Source organism: Poecilia latipinna, unplaced genomic scaffold (genome assembly GCF_001443285.1).
Source record: "Poecilia latipinna isolate Pla-1442-1.1 unplaced genomic scaffold, P_latipinna-1.0 Scaffold944, whole genome shotgun sequence".
NCBI classification, from domain to species: Eukaryota; Metazoa; Chordata; class Actinopteri; order Cyprinodontiformes; family Poeciliidae; genus Poecilia; species Poecilia latipinna.
Window position 1 is genome coordinate 321,026 of NW_015113560.1, and position 27,471 is coordinate 348,496.

At 38.7% G+C, this 27,471-nt stretch overlaps 1 protein-coding gene across 1 annotated transcript in view; it reads left to right on the top strand.

Moving 5' to 3' along the window:
* The first annotated feature begins 4,098 nt into the window (after positions 1-4,098).
* ube3c (ubiquitin protein ligase E3C) overlaps positions 4,099-27,471 on the top strand; it is a 28,776-nt gene continuing 5,403 nt past the window's right edge. The window contains exons 1-23 of the mRNA XM_015049388.1: positions 4,099-4,217; positions 4,775-4,885; positions 5,010-5,063; positions 5,693-5,767; positions 6,554-6,700; positions 6,791-6,906; positions 7,003-7,160; positions 7,443-7,596; positions 8,429-8,649; positions 8,765-8,916; positions 9,382-9,569; positions 12,673-12,759; positions 12,851-13,008; positions 13,826-14,052; positions 16,711-16,815; positions 17,294-17,381; positions 18,385-18,482; positions 19,477-19,609; positions 20,843-21,090; positions 24,086-24,298; positions 25,464-25,652; positions 25,740-25,806; positions 26,442-26,572. Of these exons, the coding sequence (XP_014904874.1) occupies positions 4,820-4,885; positions 5,010-5,063; positions 5,693-5,767; positions 6,554-6,700; positions 6,791-6,906; positions 7,003-7,160; positions 7,443-7,596; positions 8,429-8,649; positions 8,765-8,916; positions 9,382-9,569; positions 12,673-12,759; positions 12,851-13,008; positions 13,826-14,052; positions 16,711-16,815; positions 17,294-17,381; positions 18,385-18,482; positions 19,477-19,609; positions 20,843-21,090; positions 24,086-24,298; positions 25,464-25,652; positions 25,740-25,806; positions 26,442-26,572 (3,075 nt within the window). The 5' untranslated portion in view covers positions 4,099-4,217; positions 4,775-4,819. The remainder of the gene's footprint in view (positions 4,218-4,774; positions 4,886-5,009; positions 5,064-5,692; positions 5,768-6,553; positions 6,701-6,790; positions 6,907-7,002; positions 7,161-7,442; positions 7,597-8,428; positions 8,650-8,764; positions 8,917-9,381; positions 9,570-12,672; positions 12,760-12,850; positions 13,009-13,825; positions 14,053-16,710; positions 16,816-17,293; positions 17,382-18,384; positions 18,483-19,476; positions 19,610-20,842; positions 21,091-24,085; positions 24,299-25,463; positions 25,653-25,739; positions 25,807-26,441; positions 26,573-27,471) is intronic.

The window sequence follows — 27,471 nt, forward strand, 5'->3', positions numbered from 1 at the left end:
GTTGCATTCAGATTAAGTTTTCCTTGTTTTCAAGTAGATTTTGGGCACTTTGGAAGAATTAAAACGAACTGGGAGCTCTGTGGTTAAATCTGCAACACTGGATGTTTTCATAAAGAAACGAAACAGAAAATTAAGTTAAACGCATTGTTCCAGCCTCATTTACCAGCCCGAGTCTTCATCGGCACACAGGTTTAATTTCATTAAGGGCCCCCGCATGAATATTTCTATTAAGGCAGCGGTGAAATATGGGGCCATTTACTATTGGCCCCGACCGATCACCCAGATTTATCGCCCCTTTTCATCACATCTTTAAACGAGAGAGAAATTAATAAGGCGGCCCAAGATGGAGTCGGACCTGCAGAAGCCTTTTTCTTTCCTGAAAGCTGTTAATTTGCCCCGTAATTACGTCCACAATTAACTAAAATACAAATCAACGTGACAAATCGGAGGAGTTTATATATTAATTACCTGTGCTGAATTAAGTGGGAGCTGCTCTGTCTCTTTTAATGCAATAAATATGTTCGCCCCAACTGGCCCCAAAATGGATACATTTATGAAATGTTTTGGAAACATTAACTGGTAATCATTTTCATTTAATCTCTCTCTCTCTCTCTCTTTTTTTTCTCTCTCTCTATTTTAGCACACCTCTTTGGCTGACATTTTCCGGTTTCAGGAGAAAAACTAAAAGCCTTTTCTCAGTCCAACTGTAACCAATAATCCCAGTGATGGACTGACTAACTAACTAACTAACTAACTAACTAACTAACTAACTAACTAACTAACTAACTAACTAACTAACTAACTAACTAACTAACCCAAATATGACCCAAAGATTGCTGAAGGCAACAACAATGCTAGGTCCTAAAATTAAGGAAACAAAATATTCACATAATTTTACTGTTTGCATTTTCTCGCATTAAAAATGTATTTGCTTATTTATTTATTACTTTTTATTCATGGAACATTACATTTTATTAGATTTTTAGGCAAGTGGCTTGTTGGATCTTTCACAATAGCGCCCCAAATCTTGACTAGAAGTGATTAGAGAGCAACAACTATTTAAAAAAAATAGATATGCAGAAAATTCAATTTCGAATTGAATTTCCACAACAGAATGTCACCTTACTACTATTTAATCATTATTTCGTTGCAATTAACAACATCCCATTGAAGGAAATGTGTCCAGCCTCTTTTTGCTAAGGTTGTTGTTATTTTTAAAACCCATCAAAAATGACAACATATTTCACACAGTAGGAATTTCTTTTTTCAAAAGATCATGTGACAGTTGAAGCTCTGAAAAAAGTTTGGGATAAATGTTAAAAACAGCTCTTTGGACCTTACAGACTGTAGACCCCTGCTCTACAAAAGTGATGCCTAATTTGAAGTGGAATAACAAAAACACAGGGCTTTAAAATGTGGAAATTGTCCATGTGTGGATTCAAGTGTGGATTTGAATGCACCCCTCCTTAGGCAAAACTTTATTTTTATTTATTTATTGCGAAAACTACAACTGCAAGTCTCATGGCTCATGCAGGTTTGAATATTTATGCAGTAGTAGAAACAAATAGAAACACAGAAGAGAACAGGAGGATCTGGCAAAGATCAAACTGAAAGGCTTTGATGTTGGTGAGGTTGATCACAAGAATGGAGGCCAGTGGGACTATTTACTTGATAGATAACAGCTGATGGAGAGAAGAGTGTTAAAGAAAAAACAACTGAAGAGCATCTAATGAAAAAAATAAATGATATGTTTCCCAGATAAACAAAGCACATAACTTTGGCAAAATGGAAACTAAACTGCAATACCAAAGCAAGGACAAGTGGAACACAAATTGCACAAAGGATGATAACTAAATTCACAGGAATGTACATAAAACCACAAACCCAAGCATAAGAAAGACAACAGGTATCAATTTTCAGTGATGGGTTGAACAACAACACAGAGACACAAATCCGATGAGGACTTATGTTCAAGATTGGTCTGAATCTTTGAAACATGTGGTCCTTTAAAGCAAATAAATAAGGGACTTATACATAAGACATTATATTAATTGTGGCCTTTCGTGACTTATTTGGGCTCTTAAATCAACATAGACTGGTTACACAACAAATAACTGGAACTGACTTTTATAAAGAAGAATTAGTTTCACAATTTGAATTTATTTGTTTTTGTTCTATGCAACACAAGTTCAGATAAAGGTTTCTATATCTCACAACCAAACATGTATCTGTTGATTTGATGCGAAGTGGAGGAATTTAGATATAGTTGTAACATTTTCAGGAGTTATAATTTAGAAATGACACAATAACTTTAGCAGTATTGCATGAATCTCGAGAGCTGGGCAGAGTATACCCCAAAGTCGCACTCAAGTAAGAATAGCACTACAACATAGTAAAAGTAAGAAGTCCAAGAAATTATTCAACTAAGAGTAAATAAGTATTTTGTAAAAACAGGCCACCTAAGTACTGAGTAACTGATCATAAAGTCTGATTTGATATTTTGCAGTGATGCAATCAGACACACAAAAATAAAGTTATGTGCAAATTTTGGTATTCTAAAGACTAAAATGAAAAAACAGCCCATTTTAAGCATGAGAAACAATTTTCTAAACAAATATTTTCTATATAAAACTGAGATAATAGGTAATGTATAAGTAGGCCTGTTGCGATAAACGATAAATCAATTAATCGCACGATAAATTAAACCTATCAACCTCATTTTAATTATCGGCTTTATAGTCTCTTCCTGCCTTTTTTTTCTTTCTCTTGATGACACTGAATGAAAAAAGGCTCAACTCCGGTGTTCTCCACTGACCTTCCCTTCTTATGTCCGTAGTGTAATGTCCAGTGCACACGATACGAGTTGTCGGCCCATTTTCAAAACCTGAGAGACACATTAGCCAACACAAATCCATAGGTATAACAGCTCGATCGGGTTCGATCGTGCTGTGTGGTGTCCAGCTACAAGTCCAGACCAGCGACAATCTTAGAACGGCCAATGATCTAAAATTATCTTAACGGGAAAATAGGGGGCAAAAAATCGTGTAGTGTGAACTACTGTATTAGGTAGTCGGATGTGCCCGTCTTCTCTATTTAAATCTAGTGATTACTGAAGGGCAATATAGAATACAGACTTCATAATCTGCACTCTTTTGGTTGATTGCAGTATTTGTTTCCACTTTGGCTTTATGTTGTTTACTTTTTATTCAAGTACGTTTTTTGTTAATGGAGACTGAGAATCCATTTTATTTTTGTTTTTGGTTGTTTAGTTTATTAGTTCCAGTGTTATGTGTTTTCTTTTGAAAATAAAGTGTATCTATCTATGGCAGGAAATAGCGTGCATTATTATTCATTTCCATTAAATCAGTGTCAGAAGGTCTTGAAACAATATTATCGTTTATCGCAATAATTTTTTTAGACAATTAATCGTTCAGCAAAATTTGTTATCGTGACAGGCCTATGTATAAGTATGAATAGGCTAAAATATGTCTAATGACAATATATGGTGTTGATCTTATAGTCACTTGACCTCTAAATAGCACAGCAGACAGAACATTAGAACTATAATGCTTGTGGAGAAACAAGAAGTTATGCTTTAACGTACACTGTAGGTTTATGTTTGCATTTTTGGTTAAAATTTGTTTTTTTGTTTTTGTATTAGTGAAGCTATTGTCAATGTATAGAGTATTTAGAAATTTGACATAAATTAAATGGTACTTCGTAATATTTAATTTAAAATAACAAGTATTTCCCATTCCCCAAAAAAGTGATTCTTATAAATGTAACTAGTTGCTGCTCTCCTCTGATTTATTGTTTACTTTATAAAGATACCATTTTGAAGTTGGCAGGACATGGTTGAGCAGCTATCACTTTTGAGTATGTCCACAAATGTAACCAAAATCCAACCCAAGACCTCTCAACACGTAAAACTTTATTATGAATAACAACAAATTGATCTTTCCTGTCCCCGCAAAATATACAATTCTTGCGTTCACACATTTATTCATAGAAGCTTCTCAATCTCTCTACTAGCAAGGCGGAGCTAACGCTTAATTGACGTGGATTTTGTCCAATCATCTGCTTGGGATTTGCAGGAACCGGAAGAAGTTAACTGTTTCTGTGTTGTGATGATTTCCAGAGTGGAGGAAAAGAAGACTTGACAATTGGATTTCTCAGTGTCAGTGTTTCTGTTGTACTTCGTATTTTACAAGTTAAAGGTAAGAAGGTTATTGATTGTAGATATGGTGTTTCTTGGTGTCTATTTTGAAATTTAAATGATGTCAAACAGAACATGGGGGTAGAAAGAATCCCCACGTAAAGTTAGCCTCTCTGACTTCTTAGCCGGTGGCTAGTTAGCTTCAGTGCTAACGCGAACAAAATCAGGCTAAATACACGGATATTATTGTATATTGTTGTGTTTGATCATTATTTGTTGTATATTGGCATTGTTTCGGTTCACACGTTGTATCGTAAGTCATACACCCCCTTAAAAAACCCTGACAGCTGCTGAGTCATGAGCTACAGTAGCTAAGTTAGCTAACTATTGTTGCTGCCAAATTGAGACTTCTCACTTTGAGAAACTAGGTGAAGTCAGACTGCTAACTATTTCTTTGATAACTAAAGTTCTTGACTGAGCACATGAATCAAAACGGTAGCTGTGTGAAGGCTTTACGTGCTATGAAACAAGGTTGTTTCGATATTTGAGCCCTAGTCCAGGGTCGTCAGAGAAGTTTTGATGCATTTCAATCTGACCTGGTTTCGTTTTCTCTTTTAGAAATTCATCAAAAAGTCTGAATCAGTCATTGGGAATCATCTAAAAATGTTCAGCTTTGAGGGAGATTTCAAAACACGACCCAAGGTGTCATTGGGAGGAGCGAGTAAAAAGGTAAGCATCAGTACAACGTGGAGACATTTGCTCAAAAACAAAACTCACGCGATTGTGCTTTTTGCAGAAAAATAGACCAGTAATAAAACACTACCTTTATATTGTTTAACTTATCTTGCCTCAGGAAGAAAAAGCCTCCTTGTTGCATCGTACACAAGAAGAAAGACGGAAAAGAGAGGTAATCTTTTATGACATATATGAGAGAACCAAACATTAAGATCTTTTTAATTCAGGACGTAGTGTGTTAGAAAAATATATGTGTGGCAATATTCCAACACTGATACTTATTTTGAAAAAAGTAGAGATTATTTTAGGTTCATCTCACAATTTATGGTTTAAAAACAGATCTCAACATTATAAAATCCTCATTCAAATATGTGTCACCAGACAGTGCAGTGTGTTGCTACGCCAGAAACGTTCAACAATAAATGGAAAGTAACTCCTTACATTAATGCTTGTATTGTTTGATTTAGACTTTTAAAAACAGCGATCACTGTGTTGAATTTTTCCAGAAAATTTTGAACAAATTTAATGTGTAAGTGTTATCTCCGCTGCCTGTCATACTTGACACTTTTTGTGACACTTCAAGTAACAGTTTAACTTTACATTTCTTATGAAAACTCTGACTCATTTAAACAGTTCATGTTGGTAACTCGTTAATTCCTAACTTTTTAGCTAATAATGGATCCTCATATTTGTCTGTTCTGTCACTTTATATTTGTTCAAATAAGTATTATAATACTAACGTTTCATCTGTTGAATTATGGTTGTGTTATTTTTAAGCTTTGCTTCTTTTTTCTGCTTTAGGAAGAAAGAAAAAGGCTGAAAAACGCAATCATCATTCAGTCCTACATACGTGGCTACCAAGACCTAAAGCAACAGGTATGTCTGCCTCCTCCACATCGACAGGTTTTCTTTATCCACTTTAGGAACATATTATGTTATGTTGATTCCGATGTCTTTCTGCTGGAGAAATAGTTGCAAATATGAATGTTTCTTAGTGTTAGCAGGTTTTGTTCATTTTGAGCTGGAAGTGAATTGCTCCCTGAAGGATTACAGTCTGATTCATGAGTGGTAATAAGAGCAAAACATGAGCTTAAGAGGTTGATTTCACACCATGTACTGTGATATAAATCTTCAGTTGGCCTTTTTTTTCTGGCCAGAAAACTGAGCTGAATAAGCCATTTATCTGCAATCTGTTTCAAATCATCGTTGTACAGTAAAGACGTGCCCACAAATAACCTTTTCCTCACACATCATACTCATTGATCTGCTGAGACAAAGGGGCCATGTCCGTATTCAGCTGATGGTCAACTGCCCTTAAAGGAGCTCAGATTTTCTGTGTTTCTCCATTAAAAGGAACCTCTGACTAAGATGACGTATGTGCATTGCTTTTGGGAGACTTTTTAGGATATATTTCCACTAGAAGAAGACTAAGGACAGAATCTGAACACCTGGAATTAATTATCACCTGGAAAGGGGGCAAGTCTGTAGATCTGCTCTTAAGTTTTGTAGGACTAAATTTATGATTTCTCAAGTGACTCAAACTTTTATTTTTAGTATTTACTTTTTAGATTTTTATAAGGAAAATTTTGAACAATTTATTTCTTTATGTTTAGCTTCACCGAACAAGTGTTTTCATTCAATTACTGTATTTCTTCCCTTCAGTATGCCTTTCAGAGAGCTAAGTTTGATGAGTCTGTCAGTCAGTCCCAGGCAGAGGGAACGCAGCACGTCATGGCTGCCTCTACTCTATGCCTCCTATCGAGACGACTTATATTTTTCTACAGACAGAGTGTGGACGCACATAGATTGGTAAGAATGCAGTACTACCAGTGCTTTTTTTTGATCGTGCTTTAATTACCATGTTATGTTAAATATCTGCCTGTTTGTGTGTTTGCAAAGATATGGTTATGCCAGAACCTGGTGAAACACAACAGTCAGTTCGTGAAGCTGTTGAACAGTCCCCAGAAACAGACGTGTGTATTTCAGATCAAAAGAATCCTGGGATTCTGCTGCAGGTAAGGTTCTGGACACACAAACACAGGATGCTGATTGATTGCCATGAAGAAGATGAAACTTTCTATGGACTTACATACTTATTCTTTTTCTCCCAGACTCCTGCAAAACTGCCCAGATGACAGTTTAAATGTTGCTGTTCCCATGCGGATGTTAGAAATCTTTTCTTCAGAGAGAACTTATCTTCTTGTTATTCCAGATGCTAACAATGTAGCTTCGTTACTTGAGCAGATTTTGCACTATATGGTACAAAAAGGTGAGCTGGCAGTGCATTGAAATAAAATGCATTTTTACATTTAAAACATTTACAAAGTTGTTAGATTGACCTTAATATTACTCTTTTTGCATGGACTGAGGCCGTTCAAATTCTTGAGACTTCAGTTTGAGTTTTTTTGTGAGATGGTTAGAAAAATTACATAATTTACTGCAGCGCAATAAACTTTTCCTAAACATTTAGTTTGTTTTAATTTGTAGTTGGTGTAGTTTTCATGCAACCTAATTTCTTCTGTTTCTTTTTTTTTTTTCGTTTTGTTTTAAGGATACTACAAGTCGCTGTACAGTCTTGTAAATCACAGACTGCCCTCCAGTCTGGAGTACAGCGATGCTCCCTCTATTCCTCTGGCAAGCACACTGTTGGAGCACATCCTCAAACCTTTGCACTTTACTTACTCCTCCTGCACAACAGGCGCAAGGTACACAGAATTTTTTTAATAATATTTTTACAACCGTTTTAGTTGTGTTTCTGCTTTTTGCTCACATTTGTTTACATGTCTGGTGTAAACTGCAAAAGACATAACTCCAGCTAACAGCAGTTGGGAGTTACCAGGCAGGGATTACTTAATGTGCTGAACTCAAAAACTGGTCATTGTTGGGAAAAGAAACCCTTGTTGAAAGTTGTTTGGATAAAGTTAAAACAACTTAGGCTTTAGATTGTTAACAGTAAAAGAACTACCTCAGTTGGGAAGCAGATGATTATGAACAAAGATATTGAACGCATTTCAAAAGGTGTCCAGGTATGCAGTCCCCGCAATATCTACAGAAAACAACAGGAGAATTAAGCGTGTAAGTTCAGGTTGCAGGCTTATTGCTTCTTCCTATCAAATAAAAGTTTTGTGTCTGTATGCTCTTCCATCAGTCTTAAAGCAGTAATTGCATAAGAGACCCACTGACAATAAGTCATAAAAGATCCACTGGATTCTTGAGCTGAATATCAGACTGTTGACACTCAGTTTAAGACTTTTCTAATAACGACAGGAGAATTTCTTTTCTTTTATGAAGAAAGGCACAGCAGGATGGAGACAAACTTGTGCACACAGTGATTCCAGTAGTTAATTATCTCTTCTTCGCCCCACCAGATGTTATTGACCAAGTTAGACAAAGCACTCCTATTTGGAGAGACGATATTGTTTGGTTAGAACGCCAATGAAGCAGAATTGTGTTGAAACAACCCCAATAACCAAAACCAGTTTGATCTGCCGTTTTCCTACACTGCATTCAAAGGGATGTTTGGCTGTTGTCTCGCAGGCAGTTTGTATTTGCGGCGTTTACCGAGGAGTTCATCTCTGCGCCGTTCACCGAGCAGATCTTTCACTTTTTTATCCCGGCGCTGTCGGACCGTCGTCTCTCGTTCCCGTTCGAGGCCTTCCTGAGCTCCCTGAAGGTCACCATCGACTCTTTCTCGGCAGCACAAAGCCAGGCGCCGTGGCTCTTCTACTTTGTCCTCTCTGCAGGAGAGAACTGCTTAGGTAGGTGACACAATTAAGTTCACCATTTTTCCTGAGCATATTTAATTCCTTATGCCGGTGAAGTATGCAAACTTAAACAATAAACAACGTAGTAATGGTGGGTGTATGTTCGAAGGCTCGCTGTCAGAGGAGGGACACCTGCTCTACCTTCGGGCTCTGGAGGCTCTACTGCCGCTGCTTCCGGTGTCGGAAAGCACCAGCCGGCCGGAAGTGAACAGTGATTCAGAGGATGATGACGATGGTGACATGCACCCTACACCCATGCAGGTACAACCAACACATAAAAACACATATTATCTAAAAAAAAACAACAACTTTTTTTTGTTTGTTTTTTTGTGAAAACGAATGTTTTATTTCATTCAGGGAATAAAACAAATTTGTGTTTTGGGTTTTGTAAGGTGAGATGAAACTCCTGCAAAATAAATCCTATTGATTTCTTTTCTGTGATGTCATCAAACTTTTAAGCATATATATGTATATGTAACTGGTGACAATACAAACACTTGAATGAAGCTTTTATGAAGGCCAAAAAACTAAAGTTTGTCCTCTGACCAGACTACTGCATTTCCAGGTTTTTTATTGAGTGTCTATCACATAAAATCCCACGATGAATGGAATACATTAATGTTTGTAGTTATAATTTGGAAAGAAAAATGTATTCGGACATTAATTGTAGTTAAAAATGGGTTATGGTAATAAGCCTCTCTTTTTTTTTCCACACGTCTTCGTTAGGACAACAGCCGCATTTCTGTGCAGCTGATAACGGAGGAATGCATCCACAAGCTGGACACGAAACAGCAGACTAACGCCCTGCTGAACCTGGTTTGGAGGGACTCGGCCAGCGAGGAGGTCTTCACCATGATGGCATCCATTTGTCACACGCTCATGGTGCAGCATCGACTCATGGTGCCAAAAGTCAGGTAGAAATCCACAGAAAGGATGATTTAGCACTCTGTCTGGTGTTTATTACTGTATTTCCTCTCTTTTGTTGTTCTAGTGGCTCTTTACTCGACTGCGATCGTGAAACACTCGAGAGTTTTTGGCCAATTAAATGCCTTTGATTTTAAAAAGCAGTCAGGGCATCGTCCTTCACTGCTGGCGGACATATCTGTCTGTCTTCTCCGCTGTAAATTCACAAAGTACTAAATGGACTTTCATAATGTAAACACACACTTAATTTATGTTTTTTAATCCCTTTTAAATAATGTGAAGCAGGCACTAAACCCTATTACAATAATTTCCCCAATCAGTCATGGATTCCACCTGACTGAGAGGAAAACTGTTTTATGTGTTGCTGCTCCGCATTCAGCAATGAAGCTAATGGGGATTTTAGACAAGCAGCTATCATTGGTCTGCACCCACTGGCATTTACAACCGGCAGAGATGTCAAGGAAGCCGTCCGTTCTGGACGAGGGAAATTAGCTCTTTTCCTCGTTAATTACATTAGGGTTGGGATGGATGTCAGCGACGGCTTAGGATGGAAGGCACTGGCTAACAGGAAGTCAGCTAGACCCACCTTCATGGACAGTAAACCCAGCGGAGTTAATCATTAGTGGAGTCATTACCTGTTAGTTGAGTTGTATCTGATGGGGAGAGTTGGTGACGAATAGATAAATATCACAGTGGTAATTTTAGTTTACTGTATATTCAGCTAAAGAGTAGTAGTGGGGCTTAATGAAAAGATTTAATTGAGTTAATTGCAGTGACTTCACTTTATTAAAACCATATATTGAGAAAATAAGCAACATTGTCAATTCAAAGACTTATTTTGCTGCTAAATTATGCAACTAAAGACGTATTGTTTTTAATCTGTTATTTAGTCTATTCAACCATCAGATTGGTGGAGATTAGTATTAAACCCATTAGGCTTTTAAGTGTTTTAGGAATCCCTAATCATTCATGTAACTTCTTTGAAAATGTACTTTAGAAATATGAACTGTGAACGCTGACATTAGTGTTGGGAACGTCTGTGCTAATTATCCAGCTCAAAGAATGTTCTAAAGTTAGAGTGGTCTAGTTAAAGCACAGATTAAGAATATGTGGCAAGACTAAGTCAATGTTCACATGGGCTCGCCATCCAGTCTGACTCAGTCTTAGCTGTTCCACAGAGATGAATGCAAAAAAGACTTCTTTTAGGACACTCAACTTAGGTTGTTTTAATTTTTTGTAGAGTTCTTGAGGATTTCTCTTTTAATCCCTGTCCTCTTTTACAGCTTCCCTCTCTTCTCTACTTTTATCATAAATCCTGTCCTTCGTCTTCCATCATTATTGGATATCTGTAACAAAATAATTAGCTCACGGAGGAAGATTAATTGCTGCAGGAGTGGACGGGATAGCTTTACAAGAGGCTAAGGGGAGCAAATTGCATCCCGGTCTTGATTTACTGCTTTTACAGCAAAAAAAGGAGAGACTGGCTGCATGCAGTATGCCCGGCACACTTCCTTTGTAATAAATATAGAAAATGTCTCATTAAATTTCTCTTTCTTTGCTGGTTTTAATTGGAGAACTGCTTTTTAACACGCTCAATAAGTTGATCTTCTGTTTGTCCTGCTGAGCGTGTTGTAATTTCTCTCTAATTGGTAAAGTTAGATATTTGGTGTAATTTCCCAGCATAACACCAATCTGCTAACTGGTTCCCTTTGATGGGAAGCAGTCCACATTTACTTTTAGATGGTTGCTGCGATTTTTGTGTTGATGTGAAATAATGACGTTGATGATGAAGATTTAATTTGCATTGAGGCAGAAACTCGCTCTGGTTTCCTGGTCTCGGATCCGACCCCGGCCTACCATCGGACACGGTTTTTCTTTTCATCGCAGCAAAAATGAAACGATCCAGACATTATTTATCAAGACGCTCGTCGCACGCACGTACATGCAACCCCCTATTGATGCCTTGACTTTGTTTATTAGTGCTTCATTCCGTGATTGAAATTGGGGAGGGGTTCGGTTTCCCCCTCGGCTGTAAATCAGCAGGTCAGCTGGCATTTAGTGCTTTGTTTCTCATTTCAATCAAACACCAGCCCGACTTGTTATGAGCCCCCAGCGCTGCTCGGTGCTTCTCTTCTGAGCCTTGTTGCACTGACAGATGGTCTGTGCTCGACACCAACCATTTTTCATGCCTTATTGAGGGTTCGCCTGACAGTCTGCCCCCTAATGTTCATTTCTAATTTAGGATTTCTGAATGAGCTCTGATATATTGAAACGGAAGGGTTGGAAATTAAAGGCTTATATTGAGGATTTGGATGTTTTCTCTTCCTCGTTGTGTTAAAGGATAGCGTCTTTACAGCTGTCCCTCCTAGACAAGGGCCTATTATATTTAGGGACGCTTCATTTTGCCTTTTAGCTTACTTACCACTCTACTGTCACCTTTACTTACCCTCGGTGTGAAAAACCGAGCAATTCCAGCGAATACGCAAACAAATACTCTGGAACAAAGAACCCCTTCACACCTTCTTGCCTCAGCCTGCTGAGTCCAACAACAGGGAGGTATGTGGCTCCTTCTGTGTTTCTCAACTAATTCAACCTGAGTGTGGAAGCATGCTAGTCATCAGGGGTCACAGCAAGGACCAGGGTGCCCCTCCTCCTTCTCCTCCATCCTCCATTGTCCTGGTTCCCTGGCCATTAAGTTAAATGTGGGTGTGGGGGCTCCAGCAGGAAGCCAGTGGGGCTGTTTATGACCTGAGCTGGGCACCCTCGCCAGCAACTAGTTTACTAATGGAAGGTGCCTCGCCTAAATAAAGCTTAATGGCTCATTTAATCTCCTTTTGGCCCCTCGCAACGCATAAAAGGAGGGAAAGGCCAAGAAGATTCTATAACTGAAATGTTTGGTCACAATCTTCTTTTTTTTTTTTTCTTTCTCTGTGTCCGCTGCTAAAGCGAGGCAAAGTTAACAGTCTTAGCGCTGCGGACCGTTAGGCTGAGAGTAATTTTATTGTTTATTGCCCCGATTGTGTCATTTGAACTGCCTTTTAATGCATTTCTGTCTTAAATCTTGTTTATTATTCATTCGTTGTTTGTCTGCAGACTCCTGTACAGCTTAGCTTTCAATGCACGATTCCTGAGGCATCTGTGGCACCTGATAACCTCCATGACAACTAAAATGATTACCGGGTAAGATACTATGGCTGTTTCTGCTCTCTAGTGAGCACGTAATGTCGACGGTGTCATCATGCTTCTGCTTTTTCCGTGTCTTCCTCCTCAGCTCCATGGTGCCGCTGCTCCAGCTGATCTCTCGGGGTTCCCCCATGTCATTCGAAGATTCGAACCGGATCATTCCCCTCTTTTACCTCTTCAGCTCTCTCTTCAGTCACTCGCTTATCTCTGTGCATGACAGCGAGTTCTTTGGGCATGAAATGGAAGGTACTGGGCATATAAGTCTGTTACGTTAGGTGGTGTAGAAAATATAATATCAACTTCAAGTTTGTTTCCAAATTATTTTTTTAATACTTCTCCTTTATATGGCAACCAAAGTCATATAAAGCGGTGTATAAGTATTTATACCCCGAGAAACCTAGAACATATTTTATTAAATTTGATGTGATAGACCAAAGTAGCACATCATGGAAATACTAAAATAGTGAAGTCTGGTGTGTGTATGCTTTCAGCCCTTTTTACTCTGATACCCATAAATTAAGGCTGCAACTAATGATTATTTTAGTGATTGATTATTCTGATGACTATTCAGATTTTGTTTTAAAAAACGGTTCATTATGCAGATTTTTTTCATCAAATAACAGAAAAAAATGAAAATAATACATGTATTTTCAAAAGAAGAAATTCAATGCCTAAGAAAGAAAAAAAACCTTAGTATTGCCTCAAATGCAGTATCATGGGATTTCTTTAGTGAACACTTGATTATTTGTTACAATGGATGCATTTGCAGCTAAAACCACACTTCTAGTACCAAAGTGTGAAAAGTTAAGTTGATCATCTTAATTGCAAGGTATATATTTTTTTCTACAGTTTTGTCTTCAATGCTGCTCTGAGAGTTTTGTTCTTTCAGCAAATGACCTGTTTTTGAGTTTGTATACTAAAGTTAAAAGTTACTCTATTACTAAATTACTTTTTTTGTTCTAGTAATCGCTTGTTCACTAAATGAGTTGTCTACAGCAGCTTGAACAGCTTGTAGAGGTCGAAGCTCGTTAGAAGACTTTGAGCACGTTCTCCTTCTGAGCAGGTCAGATACAGTCCTCCATGATGCCCTTCACTCTGTCTGAGCTGGTGACTTTGTCCTGCTGCCTGAGAGACGCATGCCTGGGAATCATCAAGCTGGCCTACCCCGAGACTAAAGCAGAGCACAGGGAGGAGTACATGGCCGCCTTCCGCAGCGTGGGCGTCAAGACGAACACCGAGGTCCAGCGGCGCATCCAGGCCGAGCAGAAGCGCTGGGTGCAGCTCTTCAAGGTATGTAATATAGTTAATTCATTAAAGCTGAGCATGAATCCTTTATGCCTTCAGATTCTGATTGATCATTTTACAGAAATAGATTTTCTTTGTCTTTTTAGACAATTCTATAAATTCCTAGTGTTTCTAAAAGTGATTTTTTTTTTTATGTATAAATATAGTTTATGTTTGACAGCTTTTAATACAGGTTTCTTTATTGACTTTAAAGCTTGATGACTTCACAGGACATCTATCTCATACTGTCAAAACATGGAGACAGTTTTAAGAAATGTGTTAAAAGCATATTTTTGTAAAAGTTACATACTACTGCTTTAATATTAGGCCACTTTATCCATTTCTAAATTAGCTTCAATGTGTGTTTGGGATTATTTTCCTATTGGAACAAGAATTCCAAGTTTCAGTCACTTGGTAGTCTCCCTCTTTAATGGTAAAAATGGTAAATGGTCTGAACTTATGGAATGCTTTTCCAGTCACACCAACCACAGAGAGTGCTTTGCTCTACACCCACATTCGCCCAGTCACACACGCATGTATACACTAGTACGCAGATTGGTAGGCAACTTGGTGTTTAGTGTCTTGAGAAGGGGAATATGTAAATGTGGCAGTATGAAGCTGCCACAACCTGCTAATTTCAAATCCATCACTTTATCCACTGAGCCCCAGACGGCCACTGTAAAAGCCTTAACATGAAAGCATAACAGCGCCACAGCATGAGGCTGCTAATACAGCCTGCTATGATCAGGACCTCATACAGTGTTATGAAGTCTGAAAGTCACACACTGACTCATACGAATAGAATATTTGTCATTTAGGTCATCGTCTGACCAGATTTGGTTTTTCCACTGAATAATTCTGTCGACCTGAATAGTTCAGACTTTGGTCATCAGCCTCTCATCCCATGGTGATATAAAATTTGTTCAAGTCAGAGATGTTCCATCAGTTTTCAGTTATTGACAAAATTCAGCCTTCCTGGTTTGTGGGTTATTCCTGAACAGAGATTCAAAATGAAAAAAGAAATTGAATATTTTTGTTGTTTCCTTTAAGTTTCAAGGTGAATAAAAGGTCCCAGTGGTCATGGATACATTTCAGGTGATTATCCTGCTAGTTAATTAAACACACTATTTCCACAGTGTGCTGCGTAATCTGTGTGTTGTTGTCATTAAATTGTTGTGTAGTCTCTATGTGCATTGATGCTGTGATCATTATCTGTTAGTGGAAGTTGGCAAAATATGCCTGAGTGGGCAAAGGCAACGAGCTCTGGTTGTTTACTGTGGGAAAATGAGGCTGAAAACAGGATCGACTTCAATCCTCTCATTCAAGGCCTTCTTTCGTTTTTCTTTCTTCTGTTTATTCAAGGAAATGGGCCTTAAGTCACTTTTGTTCTTGGCTGTTAGAAGTGAACACAAGCATTTAGAAGGAGGTGGCAAATACTCCAATAGCACGTCGAGGGAGTTTTCATAAAAGATCAGTTCAAAGGCCTCTTGTCAGCTAAAACGACCCATTAAAGAAGTGAGGAGCAGGGAAAATGCATTTTCCAAATTGAACAGTGGGATTTACAGTTGGTTTAACGCCGCTGACCCCTAACACGTTAATGTTTGGTTCGTGTCATCAGCCGTCCCTCTCCATCTTTTATCGCCCCCATTGTCGAGCTATCTATTTAATTGAAAGAAGTTAATTGAATGAAAATGATCAACTAAGCTTGTATTAATATTGCTAATGGAACTTTCTTCTTGGCCATGTTTGGAGAGCGATGTCACGGAGGAGTTTGGGAAAGGCCCATTAAGGTTTGCACTTAACCCGATGGGCTAATTAAGGAATGCTTATTCATTCCCAGAGTCAGGGGGTGGGTCTGCTCCGAGCCCATCTCCACACACCTTTTACAGCATTTTGCACTCGCCATTATTGCGGACTCTGGTTGGCTCCTGGTGATTGGCCGGGATTGATTGTCGCTCTATGAAAATGACACGCCTCAGAGAGGAGGGTTTCGATTGAGCTAATCCAACTGGGGTATCATATGGAAATGGACCGGGCTTTGAGTGTTATTGCGTCAATGACATACGTGACAAATTCAAATGTGTCTGAATGTGTTTTTCGCAATAGCAACAAGGAAGCCTATTATAATTGAATGAGAAAGTCTTGTTTTTTTTTGTTATAGCTCTAAGAACTTGATCTTCGCTTGTATCCATTATGTAACGGTATAAAAACCTTTTTCTGATTTTTATTTATTTTTTAAAATGGCAATATAATTTATAGAAACTCCTGATACCAACCATCAACATTACATCAAAGCCAGCTAACTTCTTTTTAACGTCCCGTTAGACGGCCACTCTTGTACTCAAAGCACATTGAGCTGTAAAGCCTTGGCGTTCTCTGTCCGATGGCTGATGTCAGCAGACCTCGCTGGTAATTAACAAGGCTGGACATTGAGGGACGGCACAAGTCGTTTTTCTTTTATACTCCCCATAAATGGTGCACTAATGGCTGACTTCTCAAATTGCTTTTTTCCCCCTCTACGATGAAGCACTTCATCCTGTTCAAGAGACATTTAAAAGAAAACAAAAAGGCTTCACTGGACACTTTGTTTTCAACTATTATGAATATATTTGTTTTAGTGAAAGATGCTAATGTGACTTCTTTTCTTTTTGATCTACAACACAGGTCATCACTAACTTGGTGAAGATGCTGAAAGCTCGTGACATCAGACGACCTTTCTGTCCAGTGGGTCACTGGCTGTCTGAGGAGGTCAACATCCGGGCCGATAAGGTGCTCCACCTGCATCATAGCACTTTAACTTTAGCTCTGATTTCCGTCTCAAATATCTTTTAGATTAACAAATAAAAAAAAAAAGTATAGAGTGCATTTAAAAAAATTGCAGGTTAAGTACTAAAATATATATTTTGTTAAAATTAGCAGTATGCTTTAGGTGCTTTTACAAGTGTCTTCTGTCATAGGTGAGTTATCCACACAGTCTACCTGAGAGAAACTGAGCAGAATATGGATAAATAGTTTACCACATTGTTCTGTCTATTGCAATTTCACTCAAATTTTAAGAAAAAAAAAAAATAGTTTTTCTTTTCTCCCAAATTTTAAAAAAAAAAAAAAAAAAAAAAGAAACCAAAATTTGAGTCTAGGGAAGTTTTGAAACTGAAAATGTTGAAAAACTTGTAATCTTTGAAACCTTAAAGCAACTATGGTTCTTCATCTTCAACACAAAATGATCTTCATCTTCATTTCTGTGTAGGTCACCCAGCTTTATGTCCCATCAGCAAGACACGTGTGGAGAACAAGAAGGATGGGGCGCATTGGGCCTCTTCAGTCTACGCTTGATGGTAATATAGGCTACAGTCAAGCTTTTTAATTTGATATAAATGTACAAGATGGATTCCACAAAAAAAAAAAAAACTGTTTGTAGATGTTCTGAGTACAGAACTCAAACCATACTTTGTGTCCCTACTTACTCAAAGCTTATGTTACAATTGTGTCGTCAACCTTTTTTAATCTCATTCGAATCATTAAGTATTTCATTTAAGCAGTTTATAATTATGTGATGTTAGGGTCCTCTCGCCTGCCCACGCAATCAGTGATTTCTTCCTCTATGTTTGCCAATACAAATCAAGCTGGTCCTCTCATTTAGCCACACTCAGATGGAAACACGGATGCACGCAGGGCTCATTAGGCCCACTTTTAACTACAGCGCTTTTCTCTGACATATAGTGTGAAAACAGGCAGATAACAATGTGTGTATGATCTCCCTAATGCCACTCAGAGCCTGTATGAGATAAATTCAATTAGCGTGAAAGTACCTGATGAACTCAGCCACATCTGGTGCATGTGTTTGTCTGGCCTTTTCTCATTTCCTTAAATGGACAGGCCCAGCGCTGATAAATGAGGTACGTATTGACCACTCGGAGGCCATATTTTTCCTCAAAGATGGAAACCTGATGGGAGAATGCAGATCAGGTTGACTAATTTAGCAGAATAATTGAGCTGCATTTGAACGACCAGGGTAAAGAGCAGTTTAGCAATTGGGGCTGTTTTTCCCCTCCTTTGAACCTTTGAATTTAATCAAACATTAACTTAGATGGTTTTAGAAAATCAAAAAAAGACAGAAAAGTGCAGTCCTCATTTAGCTCATGCACACAGTTACAGAAAATACATAAAACGAGATTTAGTTGGATTATTGACCGGCTTTCCTGACCTAAAGTTCTTTGTGTTATGAATACTTTTAAGTTTACCTGCATGTGTCTTGAGATATTTATTTAAAAAAAGACTGAAAAGATATTTTCTACACCGAGTCCTGATAAACAAGATGTGCATGTTTTATTTCTGCAGTTGGTTTTGAGCCTCCGCAGCTCTCTGTGTCTGAAGAGAGACACCTGGCCATCCTCACAGAGTTGCCTTTTGTTGTTCCATTTGAGGAGCGAGTCAAGGTATCCCACCGCTACACAAAACTGCAACACTAGCCTAAGAGTTGAATCATAATCAAACATTCGAATTTATCCTTTTTTGGTTTTACCGTTATGAATTTACCCCTTTAAAGGTTTTCTGGAATGTCTTAAAAAGCTCAGAGTTCCAGTACTAACTCTCCTGTTCATATAAATGTTAATTTCATGCTTTTAAATCCTTCCTTTCCATATTTAAATCATTCAGTTGCGGTCTGTATAAAGTGGAAGTACAATGCTTTAGTCTGAATCCCTCGTTATCGTTATCTCCTTTGGCGCATCTTTTATCCCAGTCCTGAGGTGCGACTGAGAGCAACTCGTTTTGGTTCCGTCTCTTTAAATGCAACTGAGGCACTTCACAAAAAATGTCAACAACAGAAGACTCATCCATCCATCCAGCCTAACATGTTTGAACCAGAAAATGCTACCTTAAGGGCTCATCATAGTTAACGAGCTAGCTAACACCAGCGCCAAGAACATCATTTGGACCATGTGTTCCCCAAGACAAGAACAGCTAATTTGTTTATGTAATAAAACTATTTGAAGCACGCAGTATGGCTATGTCCTCAAGGAGCTAAAAGCTACCATACAGCACTGACATAAACAGGCATGATGCTACTGGTGTCAAAACAATGTGCAGTATGTCATATCAATACATAATAAATTAATGTCTAATATAAGGTTTGTTATTTTATTGTTACTTGCAACTTACCCCTTTGCTGTGTCCATCAACCAGCTATATCTTGTGTCAAAGTTAAATAACTAGGTGTGAAGTTAAATAAACCTCTCAAATATCCTTTTTTTTTTTCTTTTATTTTGTGATGTATAAATGGGTCACAGTTAAAGAAAAGGTTTTTGCTAATATAAACCTCTTCACCTATCAATATAATGATCATAGATAAAGCTGTGTTTAGCTTGCATTGATTTCAGCTGAAAGTAGTTTGTTACCAACTCCATCGCTGGATGTACGTCCTCCCTCCAGATCTTCCAGAGGTTGATCTCTGTGGACAAACGTGACGTGCAGGGGGATGGGCCGTTCCCCGACGGCATCAATGTCACCATCAGACGCAACTACATCTACGAAGACGCCTACGATAAACTCTCCCCAGAAAACGGTGAGGCGAGCGTCGAAGTCATTTCAGTAAAAGCACTGCCAGTTGCGTTGGACTTAAAAAGTCCGTGCACACGTCTGGAAAACCGTTCTGTAACTGCTCCGTAATTTATTTATTTTTTTCATTTATGCCGTGATGACGAACACCATAAGACTGAGATGGTTTACTAGATGCCCATGCTGCCACTGAAACTCTTGTTAAGCTATATAAAACCCCGATATTAAGGACAAGGGTTAGATTTTGCATAGAAGATGAAGGTTACCTCCGTCCTCGGGCAGCATATTGAATTTCAGTAAAGCATAATTGTGATTCTGATTATTATAATGGATCACATAAAAGCCGAATCAATTATTTTAAGTCACCTCTTTTGAGTTTGAGTTTGAAAGGGTACTTGGATGATGGGGGCACTCTGATTAAAAAGAGTAGTAGGCGACCTGGGTTGAAGACATGATCTATATCATTTGTGTGTCTATAAGTTAAAGCTGCTCTGATTTATCGCTCTACATTTATTATTCTGGAAAACAACCTCGTATAGAATTGATCTGAATATTCCGTAGGTCAGGATGAGCAAGTCTTGTAAATAATGTTTGTTAAACAAAAAGCCTTTTCTTCTTTTGTTGTGATGTTTTCAAAATATTCACCGTGCCTTGGGAAAGTCTTAAACTTTATCCTTCAACTAAATATTCCTACCGGTTGATGTGGAGATCATAAGGTGCGCGGTTACTCACATTGTTTTGCATATAATCCAAAAGGTTCTCAGGATTTTATTTGGGTGAAAAATTTGTGAACAAAGTATAATTTTCTTCTACCTCACAGTTTGTGCTCCCTGCTGTGTTTGGGTCTTTTCATTAAAATTACAATGAAAAGCAGTAAGGTTTGTAAGAGGAATGGAAACATTCTAGCAATTAAAAACAATTTAAATGACAAACAGTAACATTTAATAATTTAAATTTTGTGCTTTTGAAAAGTTATTTAACTTAACACATTACAACTATACAAACAGCAGCTTTAAAATCAATTGAGGTTTCCTGTTCCTGAGGTCTATTTAGAAGAAAAATAACTATAACCACAATAAGCTCGGAAGGTAAATAGCCAGATTGCTAATGTCCCTGCTAGAAATTGCTTTTAAACAAATGAAAGGGTAAATTAAGTACAAAATATGTTTTAAAAGGCTCAAGACTGACGGTCATAAATCCTTCTTTTTCTTCGTTTTCTTTTGACTTGTTACTCAATCAGAACCGGACCTTAAGAAGAGGATTCGAGTCCACCTTCTCAACGCTCACGGTCTGGATGAGGCAGGCATCGACGGAGGCGGCATCTTTCGCGAGTTCCTCAACGAGCTTCTCAAATCGGGCTTCAATCCCAACCAGGGCTTTTTCAAAACCACCAACGAGGGTTTGTTGTATCCGAATCCTGCTGCAGAGATGCTGGTGGGCGACTCCTTCACAAGACACTACTACTTCCTGGGCAGGATCCTTGGAAAGGTGAGTGTGTCAGATTAAAGGTGGCCGGATAGAAACTCAAGAATCTGACCAGTGAATGCAGTTGGCCACTGTCAGGAAACACCAACTACTACACTTTTCAGTGTGGATGTTATTACCGAGGAAAGAAGGATCAAAGTTGGCTATTTTGGTGTAAGCGAGAAAATGTATAATTAAGTTAGAAGAAGCACACTGATTTAAGAAACAATTTAAAAGGAAAATGTGATGCTAAAGAGAGCAATATTTTATCATACTAAGGCTAAAAAAAGAATCTCTAACGTGAATTTGGAAATATTTACGTTTTTGAATTCCCTGGCAGCTGAAATGTGCTGTTCAGATAGACTTGACAAAATTATGATCAGTGGATCTCTTTGTTAGATGTGACAATGTAAAGATCATGCAGTGTTTTTGTATAAAATTAGACTTTATTTGTTCCAAAAGCTTACATTTCTTAAACTCTTGAATAAAATTAGGTTTAGCGGTTCCAGTTGGAATTTAACTATGCAGTAAGATGACGTCTGCCTGCTCCTTTACTCCTCTGATGCAGCTGTTTATTAGAGCCTAATGTTTTTAAATCATCCCTAATGCAAGTGGTGATGATTGTTTATCAAGATGCCTTCCTCATGAGGGAGCTATCATCTCAACACGAAGAGGAATTACCTCATGACAAGCGGTCGCCTCTCAATTAGGGCTTCCATTAGCGGATGATTCCTACCTCTTGTTTGTGTAGCGACTGCATTTGGCCAGCATTAAATCAACGGCCTCACAAAGACAGGACATAAATAAGAGTTCAAAGCATGTGGTAATAGCATTTTGATCTGTTTTACAGTCAGGAACATCCAGGGCTCTTCTCTCTTAAACAGTCTCGGACGGTGTGGTCCACTTACCGGAGCGCCGTAACTCCTGCTCCTCCTCCTCTTGTTTCCTTTTCTTCTCTGTGTTCTGTTGAAGTGAGAAGCAATCAATCTGCTCCCACAGTTCCTGCATCTATCGCGCTGTGCTCTCTGTAGCTAATGGTCGGGGACAATTAGGCTGAGGGAAATTAATTTGAATTTGACTTTCAATTAACCCTACCTTTAAGTCCCTCTTTCTCCATAAAAATGGACGTTTGAGTGGCCATTTGAGAGGCGTATTGATATTTGTTTAGTGCCCGTTATTGCCTGGATGAAAGGCGAGCCGTTTATATGGATTGAAATTGCATCACCGCTGCCGCAGCGCGCGCGGTGCACATTGCGGCTCAAAGGACACAGGAGATTAATATTCTTAATTAATGTCCGAGGCGTGCCATTGTTGTGGAGGTGATGTATTACAGGCGGGAGTGGCTTGTCTGGGGGTACTCACTGAAATGGGATTGAGCATCAGAATAGAGGCCGGCCATCATCCCTCTTCCTCACTTGTCCACCCCGCTGACAAGCTGAAAGATTTAAGCTACACACATTGAAAACATACACAGAGGGTTGCTTTGCATTTCTGGCTTTGGCCTAAAGATTCCTCTTTTTCGTATGCGTCCTGGTGCGAGCCGTGAGAGATTCTTCCCGTCTCATTACCGCCAAACCTCCGCCCTCATCAGCGGCACTTCTTCTCACTTCGTAATCGCTCTGATCCTCCTCGAGCCCGGCATCCTCTCTGCAGACGCGTGAAAGCTTTGCTGCTCTGATTGATAAAGATGCGTGTGAAAGGCATTATAATTTTATTGATTCATAATGTTGTAAATTAAGGAATTTATTTGGCAGCTAACAGAACGCACCTGCAATGCCGCTGGCATTTATTCCACCTGATGGTGCCACGATCTGCTTTAATTGCGTTGCCACTGCACTCACTTATATTAAAAGGCTCCGGGCCATAATAATTAATTCTTTCCAACCCGAGTCATTTTGGCACAATTTCTGGCAATAAACACTCATAAATAAGGTTGGTGGCATTGAAAAAATAAGGCTACAAGTTTTCTCCATATACTTATTGCTGCCTCTTCCCGGCACAAGTGTTATTGATAGGTTTCAAGGGGCCACGCAGCGCATATGGTCTGAAATTAGTACCGGCCACGAGAGTAACACTAAGTGGATTATTTTGCATAAAAAATAGACAATGTTTGAAGTTGCGCAGTTAACCTGTGTTTAGAAAATATCTGTGATTTATGCATTTGTGTGTGTTTAAGATGCATGCATTATGGAAATCCTCTAGATTTATAATCCATTTAGCTGATGCAGTCGGGGTTTTTAGCGCTATCATTTATAAGGACCTGTATATTTTAAAGTCTCCAATAGGCTCTTTTTCTACTATTCCAGTACATTAGCTTAGAGGTTTTATGAGTCACCTGCCCGGCTGCACTTCTTAATTGCATTTAGGGTCAAGGTGAGAATCGACATTTATAAAGTTTGAATCGAGGGAGGAAGAAGCCGAAGATCCGTGTTCAAGATTGATTGGACTCTGTTTTGATCACAAACGCTGCGATCGGTTTAGCTTGACTGCTGTAAAACTTTGGTGTTCAACAGGAAGTTTGAATATTTTCTTATCGGACAGTGCTTGACGCAAACTATTGTCCGTATAGTTCAACTGATGCAAAAAATATTTCTACCATTTGGGCGTTTTTATATTCTGTCACTTAACCTCAGATTTAAGGGTGTTTTATGCAAAGGATCAACTCAAAATAATGTAATATTGTGGAGTAGAAAAATGATTGATGCTTATCAATTCTTTTTATTTTGATGCACCTAAATAAAATCCGGTGCAACAAATTGCCTTTAGGATTAAAAGTGAAAAGTCCTCAGAGGTTGGAGAATTGCACTATAAAGGTGTTTCTATACAACTCAGAGAGGTGGAATTAATTTACACACCGCACTTTTGAGATTATTATTTTAAGAAATGTGAAAACCATGCACAGTCTTGCACTGCTTTGTGTTGACCTATCACTCAAAAACATCACGTTTTGAGGATTTAACATGACAAAATAAAAAAAAACTTTGAGGGCTTCGTTACTAACGTTGGTGTTTCTCCTCAGGCTCTCTACGAGAACATGCTGGTGGAATTGCCCTTCGCCAGCTTCTTCCTGTCCAAACTTCTGGGAACCAGTGCAGACGTGGACATCCATCACCTTGCCTCTTTAGACCCTGAGATGTATCGCAACCTGCTGTTCCTCAAGAGCTACGAGGGCGATGTGGAAGAACTGGGTCTCAACTTCACTGTGGTCAACAACGACCTGGGAGAAGCTCAGGTAACTCGACCAACCGAGTACGACAAGCGGCTCTTGTGTGTTTATTTTTCAGCTCTGTTTCTTTCTCCTGTTTGGTTTCTCTTTGTGGCGTTAATAATTCATTTCCCGCCTGATGCACCACTTCTCGGCCCTGACAGAGATAAAGCACGTCACCGCTGTCGCTCCAAGCCCTGCTGCAGTGCAGAGGACGCAGCAGCTCTGTTGACCGTTCCGGCCTGCCTTTCGCTCCACAAATTATCTCACGCCACGCATGACAGAAGCAGCCAACAGCTCTTAAGCATGTCTCCTTCTCTCTCTCTCTCTCCAAAAGCTGTGCTCAGACCCGATCTTTACATGGGAGCCCTTGTTTGCTCAGGACCTTAACGTGTCTTATTAGCTCTTCTCAAACAACACCTGAAACAGCAGAGTTACAATGTGGCCCTTCTGGTCACCAAATAGAGTGCAATGGAGGAAAACAATTTGTGGAAGATTAGGCACACCCGGGAGCAGTCTGCCCTGCATTTGCCCTTGTGAGATAGCCAAAGCAAGCAAGATAACAGCAGTAATTCTCTTACATTAGCACATAATCAGAATCTGGTGGGAGGGAGAAAAGGCAGAAAATGGATTCCTGAAAGGTGGAGTTTGCAGCACTACGGGAATGAACAGATTAGATGGACCCCATTACGTTAAATGCCAGTGTGTTCTCAGCATTGCTGCACTGAAGCCTAGTGTTCGTTTTTTTGGTTTTTTTTTTTTTTTTTTTTTTTGAGAATGCATCATGGGGGTCCTGATTAGTGCTTTCTGTAGGTTTGATGAACAAATATCTTTTAAAGCATTTTTCAACCTGAGCTCATCAACAGATGTGCTAGTTTTGAATTCATGGAGATTTATTTATAACTCTGTTTTTTAGTTTGTTTACCGTCCATCATTATACCAGTTCTTCTTCTTTTCTTTTCCTGTTTCCTTTTTTCTGTTTGTTCTTTCATTTTCTTTTCTTCAGGTTCAGTATTTACATTCTGAGCACTGTAACAATATTTGTTGTAGAATTGTTGTATTTTTACTTTACAAATGGACTACAAAGAACTGAGGAAACTATGGAGAACCATGCCTGAAAGTTCAACATAAATGCGCAGAAACCCCGGTAATGACTACAGCTCCGTAAATGCCTCGTTTGTGTCTGTTCCAGGTGGTTGAACTGAAGCCAGGAGGAAAAGATATCCCAGTGACAACAGCCAACCGGATAGCTTACATCCATTTAGTGGCTGACTACAGGCTCAACAAACAGATCAGGCCTCACTGCCTGGCCTTCAGACAGGGTCTGGCCAATGTGGTCAACCTTGAGTGGCTGCGCATGTTTGATCAGCAGGAAATCCAGGTACTGAATTACTGAACCAAAGAAAGATGAGATTTTATTTTTATAGCGTACATCTAAAGAAACATGTTTCCTGCCTCATCCTGTCAGGTGCTGATATCTGGGGCTCATGTTCCGATTTGTCTCGATGATCTGAAAAACTTCACAAACTATTCAGGTAGGTTCTTATTAGGGCTGCACAATCTTAGGAAAACTTGCAAAATGCAGTAATGTAGGTAAATGTTGCCAAAACAATAGGAGTTGAGCTATGAAAGCAATCTCATAGGTATGACATAGGAAGAGCTCAAGTGTTAGCTTAATTTCAAAAGCTTTGCTGAACCCTTATTTGAAGCATAGATATTTATTTATTTATTTATTTATTAGGAAATTAACATTTAAAAACTCTTTGGCAGCTGAGCTAACAAAAAGGTCTATAAATTGAGCCCCTCTGTTTTATTTTGTTGCATTATTGGATTGGTGTGGATAAACCTCACGTGTTTTGCGAGTAAAACTGAAGGAATGAGTACAAAAAATTATCTAATTGCAAAAATAAGCTCCACAATACTATTGGAACCTTTTAGCTAATGCTCAGATATCTCTTTCAAAATATAAATTTTGTCTTTACATGTCTTTATTTTTATAAAATTAGACTCTGGATTCCTAATGGACCTTATGGCCCAAAGCTGATCTACATCTCATGTGTTGCATTTGTACAGTTTTCATTTTTCTACACTCACTTATTTTCTTTAATTAGGCTTTGATCATGGACAACATGAGGTAGTAATGTGGTTTCTGTTCAATAATCTCTTTTAGGTGGATACTCTGCTAACCACCCTGTTATTCAGATCTTCTGGGAAGTGGTTGAAGGATTTACAGATGAAGAAAAGCGCAAACTGTTAAAGTTTGTCACCAGCTGCTCCAGACCTCCGCTGCTAGGCTTTAAGGTGAGCAATCTTCCAGACGCAGACTTCCTCTTTTACTTCCTGTACGTTTTCATCCCGTTTACTCCTATTTGAAGCAGGTTTCCATACCAGACAGAAGTTCAGTTAATGTGCCTTTATCAAAATACCCAGACTGATAAGAAGCCTAATAATGATAATTTTCCTATAAGTCGTGCTTAGAGAAGGTCTCTGCGGTGAACTCTTATCGCCACGTTCGCTATTGTGTTATAGTTCGTGACCTTCCTCTGTGGAAGAAGTCTGTCTGCAGCTCTGTGTGTGTCTGGAGACCTTGGCTGGACAAATACTGTCATTCTGAAGTTGGTTGATGGTTAAACTCTTCACCTTTTTTCCCCGATTAGGTCACGTGGCAGAAAGCAGCTATAGCCACGAAGATAAATTACCTCGAAACTACGTCTGTCTGCTTCTGAATATCATTTTAAAAGTCTTGAATCATTACAGCAAATTATATCTAAAATGATGTCCTAATTGGAAGCCATTCAGGTTTTTCATTGACCTGATTTATGGGACACTTAGAAAGGTACAGTGAAATGCTAGAAAGTGTTGGTCAGGGCTATTAAAGAGTTTTTATGCCACACTTTGTCCCACCAGCAGCTGCAAGTCTATAGTACCTTCCATAAGTATTCATACCTCTTGAATTTTGTTTCACTTTTCTTTCATTACAACCAACTTTAATGTGTGTAATTAGGAATTGATATAATAGACCAACACAGAGTACTGCATAATTGCAAGGAAGGAAAGTATTACATAATTTTAAAAATATATTTTCTAATAAAAAACATTTTTTATGCACATTTTGAAGTATCACATTAGAAAGGGTTGATGGAAATGGCTGAATTTGAAATAACTTTGTCAGTTTAGCAAAAAAAAAAAAAAAAAAAAAA